The following is an 8,097-nucleotide window of genomic DNA, read 5'->3' on the forward strand; positions in this document are numbered from 1 at the left end:
ATTGTGGTTCCCCCTCTATGTTGTCCATATGCCCATATAGGGAATATGGAGAGGTAGGGCTGGGCGATCAAATAATTTCGCCCTCAAGGGCTGTCACAATTCTGTTTTTTAACAGAATAGTTGAATCGATACTGTAGTCGTACCGTGCTGCAAGGGGAAGCTCCGCCCCGTCACTTTCTGGTTCGTCCCGTCCCTGCTTCCCCATCGAGCAGCTGTTCTGTACTGAACAAAATGATACAGTACAGAACAGCAGTTCGGTGGAGGAAGCAGACTTCTAGTATAGAGCCACACAGGGTGGCATCACCTACAGGGGGCAGGGTGGCATCACCTGCAGGAGACTTGGTGGCATCACCTGCAGGGGGCTGGGTGGCATCACCTGCAGGGGGCTGGGTGGCATCACCTGCAGGGGGCTGGGTGGCATCACCTGCAGGGGGCTGGGTGGCATCACCTGCAGGGGGCTGGGTGGCATCACCTGCAGGGGGCTGGGTGGCATCACCTGCAGGGTGCTGGGTGGCATCACCTGCAGGGTGCTGGGTGGCATCACCAACAGGGGGCTGGGTGGAATGATCTACAAAGGGCTGTGTGTGGCAACAAATTTAATTGAAATTCATCCGATTTTTAAACGGACAGGGAAAAAAACGGATGCAAATCGGGTCCAAATCGGCCGGTAAAAACGGCCCGGAACGGAATCGGATGCAAACCGGCCGGGAAAATCGGCCAAAAACGGCCGATTTTCCCGGCCGACACTCGGACCCTGTCGTGTGAATGAGGCCTTAACCTGTTCCCTGCCGGGGAACACAGAAGTTATAATGAATTAGATAGACATTTTTCCAATTGTATTTATAATTTTAAAAAAAAGTATTTGCAGAGGTTAAAAGTTGTGAAGTTACGTACAGTAAGGCGGGATTCACACGACCGGGTCGTTCCCGAGCCCGAGTGTCGGCCGGTAAAATCGGCCATTTTGCCCGGCCGGTTTGCATAAAGTTATGCATCCGTGCCGGGCCGGGCAGATCCGGACAGTGACATCAGCGGCAGCTCCTGAAGGGGAATCCCCATGTATTCGGGGATTCCGCTTCAGGAGTTTCCCCTGATGTCACTGCCCAGATATGGACAGAGACATCAAGCGCTCTGTCCAGGAGCGGAATCCCCGAAAACACGGGGATTCCGCTCCTTCAAGGAGCTAAAGTGCGGCTAGCACATAGCAGAGCGGGGAGATACCTCCCTGCTCTGCTATAGTGGCGTCGCTGCAGTAGTAGCAGCCGCAGCAGCTGCTGCTACTAGCGGCGCCATCGAAGGTGTCGCCGAGCCAGGGTGCTTTTAACAAGCAGGGGAAGGGAGCCAGCGCAGCGCTCCCTCCACCTGCTGTACACCCCGGCCCTGCAACACAGTGTACAGCGATGCCATTCGTCAGAATGGCATCAACTCCTCCTCCTCACATGCACTCTGCGCTGTGAGGAGGAGATAGAGCGCAAGCGCCGGGAAACCCGGCCATCACTCGGAACACATTCCGGTGATGGCCGTGTAATACCCGGCCCCATAGACTTCTATGGGAGCCGGGTGGCCGGGTGCCCGGGCAAAGATAGAGCATGTCCTATTTTTTGACGGCCGGATTTCCCGGCCGTCAAAAAATCGGTCGTGTGAATAGCCCCATTAGGGGTCTATCATTCCTAATGCAGCCGGGTGCCGGCCGATTTATGAACGGCCGGCACCCGGCCGGGAAACCCTGCCGTGTGAATGAGGCCTAATTATAGCAATATATGTTAAAAAGTTATTTATATAAAGAAAACGTATTAAATCATCTCCTGGCATTACTGTTAAATAAACAGAAAAAATAAATAAGAAAATCAAGATTCAAATCGAAAACCGCCCAAAGTGTTGAAAAAAAATAAATCTAGATTTTCTTTTTTGACAAAACCGCCCAGCCCTATGGAGAGGGATTATACAGTTGAAATTTGCCATATCAAACTGTTCATAAGACACCGGGCAGGACATTCCACATAACATCTTTAACTCCTTCCTGCGCAGACATTTTTCAGATTTATATTTTTTCCTCCTCACCTTCCAAAAGCCATAAAAAATTTTATTTTCCCATTGATATAGCCCTATGAGGGCTTGATTTTTGTGGGACGAGTTGTAGTTTTTCATTGTACTAGGAAATTCTTTGCAGGGTGGAAAATGAAAAAAACAATGATCCCTCCATAGGGTGGAAAATGAAAAAAACAATGATCCCTCCATTGTTTTTTGCTTGTCATTTTTACTACGTTCACCTTACAATTAAAAGGGTATGTTAACTTCATTCCGCAGGTCAATACAATTAGGCCCCATGCCCAGTTTTTCCTTCAGGGTGCTAGCCATTTTTCTGATGGCTAGCACACTGACCCATTCATTTCAATGGGGCCATGCACGCTTCAGTTGTTTTGAAGGTCCCGTTGCTCCGTTCCAACAAAAGTAGAGAATGTCCTACTTTGGTCCGAGATTCCGTGACCGTGAGGACCATGCAAGTCAATGGGGCCGTCAAAAAAACTGAAGGCACACGGAAGGCATCCGTGTGCGACGGAGCTGTTGCCTAGCAACGGCCGGGCAGAAATACAGTACAGATATATTACACTAATCGGCAGCCACTTGTCTCTATTCATCACTGATAGAGAGAAGAGGCTGCTGATTAAAAATAAAATAAAAATCAGTTCATACTTACCCGGTCGTTGTCTTGGTGACGAGTCCCTCTTCTTCCTCCAGTCCGACCTTCCTTTCTGACGCGGCAGCCTGTGATTGGCTGCAGAGGCCGCTGCAGCCTGTGATTGGCTGCAGAGGCGGTCACGTGGGATGAAGCGTCATCCCTGGAGGCGGGCCTTCTGATGTCATCCTGACGTGCGTGACCGCCACTTCAGCCTGTGATTGGCTTCAGCGGCAACATGGATGAAACGTCTTCGCTGGAGGTCGGACAGGAGGAAAGTAAGTATGAACTGATTTTTTTTATTACATTAAGGGGGGATTCACACGAGCGTGTATTCGGTCCGTGCGGGCCGCGTGGTTTTCACGCGGCACGCATGGACCAATACAAGTCTATGGGGCAGTACAGACAGTCCGTGCTTTTTGCGCAGCGTTTGTCTGCTGCGCAAAAAGCGCGACAGGTTCAATAACTCTGCGTATTTCGCACATCACGCACCCATTGAAGTCAATGGGTGCGTGAAAATCACGCGCACCACACGGAAGCACTTCCGTGGGACGAGCATGATTCGCGCAACAGCAGTGAAAAGGATGAATGAAAACAGAAAAGCACCACGTGCTTTTCTGTTTCCGAACATCCAAACGGAGTGTCTTTGCGATGAGCGAAGCCGGACAAGCGTACCGAACTTCACCGGGTTCGGCCAAACTCGTTTTGGCCGATCCCGGCAAAAAAATTATCGGTACGCGACGTCAGGAGATAGTCACTGTCCATGGTGCTGAAAGAGTTAAACTGTTTCAGCACCATGGACCGTGACTTCCGATCCCAAAATACATGAACCTGTAGAAAAAAAAAACCGAAGTTCTGACTTACCGCTAACTCCCGGCTTCTTCCTCCAGTCTGACCTCCCGGGATGACAATTAAGTCCAAGTGACAGCTCCAGCCAATCACAGGCCAAGCACAGGCTGCAGCGGTCACATGGACTGGCGCGTCATCCAGGGAGGTGGGGCCCGATGTCGAGAGGCGCGTCACCAAGGACGCGTCACCAAGGCAACGGCCGGGAAGTTCTCAGTAAGTACTAACTTTTTCTTTTTTTTCTACAGGTTTTGCGATATTGTGTTCGGCATTCACTGTCGAGGGTGCTGAAAGAGTTAGCTCTTTCAGCACCTTGGACAGTGACGGGCGTCGACTAGCCTCATCTCTATGATGGCGGCTGCGCGAAAATCACGCAGCCGCGCATCAGACACGGATGACACACGCAGCTGTCAAATGGTTTTTGCGCGCGCAAAACGCTGCGTTGTTTGCGCGCGCAAAAACGCAACGCTCGTGTGAATCTGCCCTAAAATTGTATTTTCCGAGCTCCGAGCATGGTACTGTCCAGGGTGCTGAAAGAGTTACCGCCGACCAGTGCAGCTCATTAACTCTTTCAGCACCCTGGACAGTACCATGCTCGGCGCACGGAAACACGGAGTGCACACGGATCCGTCACAAACGGCCGTGAAAACTGTGTAGGAAGTGTGCACGAGGCCTTACAGCGATACCAAATTTCTGTGTTTTATATATATATTTTACTACTTTTAAAAAGGAAAAAACGAATTGTAAAAAATAAGATTTATTATGTGTCGCCAAATTCTGAGAGCCATAACTTTTTTTATTTTTCCTTCAACTGAGCGGTATGAGGGCTTATTTTTGTGAGAGGAGCTGTCGTTTTTAATGGTACCATATTGGGATACAGGCAAGTTTTTGATCACTTTTTATTCAGTTTTCTGTGAGAAATAAGGGGACCAAAAAAACAGCCATTTTGGAGTTTTGTAAAAAGTAGTATAACATTAAAAAAATAATAATTTGGTATCGCATTGTTGGCCTCTCTGTTGTTCTGCTCCATCAGAGGTGTTTCCATTCTACCACGAACACCACCAACGGCTGACGGTACCAATGGACTTTAATGGGTTCCGTCATATTTCCGTTGGGGTGTCCGTAGTTTTACCAAAAAAATATAGTACAGCATGCTGCGCTATTAGTTCTGGTATTTTCGGATGAATCTGTTACAGAGGGCCATAACGGACCATCCAATACAGATGTGGACAGGCCCTTCATTATACTCATAAAAGGCAAAATGTCTAACAGGCACATCTAAAAACAAATAGCAGGCGGCACGCTAAGTGGTTAGCCCGACCCATGGTTTGGCTTCTCCGGCTTCTTCCATATGTGCCATTGATCTTTTACAGGTATAATACATTTCTTTGAGAGTGCATATCATTTCGAACCACAAGCCCTAGTGGAACTACACAGAGCGCCACCTGTGCAGGTACATACCTACTTGTCGATGGTATACAGATCATTCCAGATCAGAACAACTATTATCCAAGGAGACTGGATGGATTTGTAGTAACTCCGGCTGTTAGACATCATGAACAGGACAGTTTCTGTTTTGCGAACAGCAAAAACACGGATGACAGTGGCTTCACTGTGCTAGCCATTTTTTTTGCGGTCCCCAATACTAGAATAGGTGAGATGGACCGAAAGCACGGACATGAATATCTAGCTATCATTTGGAGAACAGACACACGGATCCGCAACTTTTTTTTATATGTGCATGGCCTCATAGAAATGAATGATTCAGTATGCTAGCCGCAAAGAAAAACAAATCAAACACTGAAGAAAACAACAGCCGTGTGCATGAGCCCTTAGAGCGGTAGAGTGCTCGGACCTCCACCGATCAAAACTTCTCACGTCACTATGACATGTCATTCTTTTTTTTAAACTTTAGTTACCCTTTAACCTGCCATTGTTACCGCAAATTCAATGCTGCAAAAACTGCATTTTTTCAATTACACCTTGCAATAAAAACGTTTACAATTTTCTCAAAACAATATGTGGTACAGTAATTGTGCCAGTAAAAAATACAACTCATCTCATAAATAACAAGCCCTCATATGTCTAGATCTTCGGAAAAATAAAAAAGTCAGTTTCCGGAAGGCTGGAAGGGAAAAATGAAAACAGTGAGGCGCCAAGCCATTATCTGACAGCGTGGGAACAAAATTTTGCGAATTGGATAGAAGTCACTATGGACAAAACAGGGTTGTCAACTGCCGGTAAACTCGCAATCGAGGGGGGGGGGTCTCAAGTAAAATTGACGTCACGCGTACAAGAGTTGTTATTAAAGGGGTTGTGCCAGAATCAAGATTTACCACCTTTCCGCCGGCTAGGTTTTAATTGTCTGATCGCTGGGGGCCCCACCGCTGGAACAGGGGTCACGAAGACCTCCAGTACTTGCTCTCACAACCACGTTTACTAAAGTCGGATACGTTGTCAGGAGAGCGCTTTGTGCTCTGGTGCCATTAGATCACAGGACACAACTCCGCTGTGGGAGGTAGTAGGTCTAGATGGGCTTTCACATCTGGAAGTATGTTTCGATTTACTGAGGGCAAGTACAGATTTAAATATGGTGAATTAAAAATCAAGCCAGTTCTAGAACTTTTTATTAAGAGATGGTTGAGCTATAATAACAGAATTTGCATAACCCTAATCAGAGTTGAAGTTCATTATGCATTTGGTTGACTTGTGCTGCTCTCCCTGGGGCATATGTTACTCATGAATAGTCCACATCAGGCGGCAGTACAATGGCAGGGGCCGGCTGATGGACCACAGACGTGTGGATGGCGCACTCATAGATGGAGAGCGGATCATGCGCTCCAGCCTGTGATCATTGCGCACACAGTACAGGAGAAGCGCTCTGCGTCCTGGCTCTCCCGGGCGATCTACAGCAGGATGGTACTATTTATCACCAAGTAGGTATCGTGCAGGGCAGAGGGGTCGTACACCCGGACTATCTGCCACACAGCAGTCCCGCTCTGCACCCTCCTCTCCTGTGCGTGACAAATGGCACGGGCTGCAAGGAACCCAAGTGGTGCCATGAAAGGGAGGCCCGGGATTGATGCGTGGTGCCAGCGGCAGCAGGTGCAGGCTGTCTGTACTCCCGCTGTACTATCCACAGAGGAGAGGGGGGCGCTCGCTGGGGGTCTGCACCAACCATTATACCCACGGAAGGCCAGACAAGGAGAGCGCGCCGGGGCGCATCAGGCGCAGGGAGCCGCTATATAGGGGAGGGAGCGGGGGTAAGAGTACGGCTTCGTGAATGGCGAGTTATTGTTATTACCTCAGGCTCTGCCGATGAACTCCGGAACATGACTCTCACCAGAGCGCAACCGAGACAGACACCGAATGACGCGATCTCACCGTGCGCAGTGCCCCGCCAGCCAGCCGACTCTCCAGAGCAGAGGAGGAGGAGACAGCGCGTCATCAAGCGGCGCCCGGCCAGGAGCCCATGGCTCTCTGAGTTACACTGATAAATATACCTCCTTTAGAAGCCGCGTATAAGGGGGTCACAGGCTGCCAGCTCTAGTACCACTCGGCGGGCAGCGACCACTGACCGCACGCCTCTTCTGTGAATAACTGCGCGCCATGCCAGGCAGTGCCGCTCCACGGTCACTCCAGCTGCCTGCCAGTGGCTATTGTAGGGCACTCCGTTATCACCCAGTGCTGTACAGGAGCCTGGGCCAGTTACTCCAGCTTCCCTGTGCACTCCATGCTATTACACCTAGGACCTGGCTTCTCATATAATAATGGATCCTCCAACAGTGTGATGTCTATGAGTGCAGCACCAAAGTGGATCAAATCCTTTGTTTCCCCGCTATAAATCTCTGCGTGACCGACAACTTCATCAGAATAGAATTAGCTCCAAAGGAAAGGTAGAGAGAGGTGTCCGCCACCCATAGGCTCCCACATTAAATAAAAACGTATACTGCGCAGTATATATATATATATATATATATTTTTTACAGCCTTTTACGCTATTCTATACAGCAGGGGTCTATGGATATGATGCGGCCGGAGCTATACTGGCACATGCGCAAAACCTAGGAGCTCTGACGCTATGTGAACAAAGCCTAAGAAATCTTTCATATTTGAGTCGTTACTCAGTACAACGCTAAAGCCCCGCTCACTGTTCCTGACACATCTGTATGTGTTGAAAAAAGTGGTGCGCAAGCTTCATAAATATGGTGTTCAGCGTACATCATAATTCTCTAATTATATATTGATCCTTTCCTTTTTTTAGAGGGAAGAATTGACGCCCTGCTGCATTGTCATCGCCATTGTAACTACAAAGCTGTGGGCAGCTGTAGTTGGCAGTTGCCAGTAGGTCATAGGGGGAACTAGTGGCATCTGCAAGTCCATTCCAGCAAAAGAGTCATTCAGTACATCTGCTTAAATGAATAAGTATACAGGTCAAACAAAAGTACAAACATCTAAAAGAAAATAAAAAGCAGGCTGCGGTTGAACATTTGGTACAAGTCCAAATATTTGTAGTGTAACGGCCTGTTCATATCAGCATTCGCTTTCCGTTGATGGGTACCGTCGGAGGGACCCAT

The 8,097-nt window shown here is 48.7% G+C and overlaps 1 protein-coding gene across 3 annotated transcripts in view; it reads right to left on the reverse strand.

Annotated features, from left to right (window-relative positions):
* Positions 1-7,275, reverse strand: part of ZNF800 (zinc finger protein 800) — a 49,716-nt gene extending 42,441 nt beyond the window's left edge. For 2 of the 3 annotated variants that reach the window (XM_075857178.1, XM_075857179.1), the window contains exon 1: positions 6,825-7,274. In XM_075857178.1, the coding sequence (XP_075713293.1) occupies positions 6,825-6,968 (144 nt within the window). In that variant the 5' untranslated portion in view covers positions 6,969-7,274. Of the gene's footprint in view, positions 1-6,824 lie in introns of all 3 variants that reach the window. The other variant, XM_075857180.1, reaches the window with a different exon arrangement.
* Positions 7,276-8,097: the final 822 nt, after the last annotated feature.

The sequence above is a fragment of the Rhinoderma darwinii genome, chromosome 3, assembly GCF_050947455.1.
Source record: "Rhinoderma darwinii isolate aRhiDar2 chromosome 3, aRhiDar2.hap1, whole genome shotgun sequence".
Taxonomy (NCBI): Eukaryota; Metazoa; Chordata; class Amphibia; order Anura; family Rhinodermatidae; genus Rhinoderma; species Rhinoderma darwinii.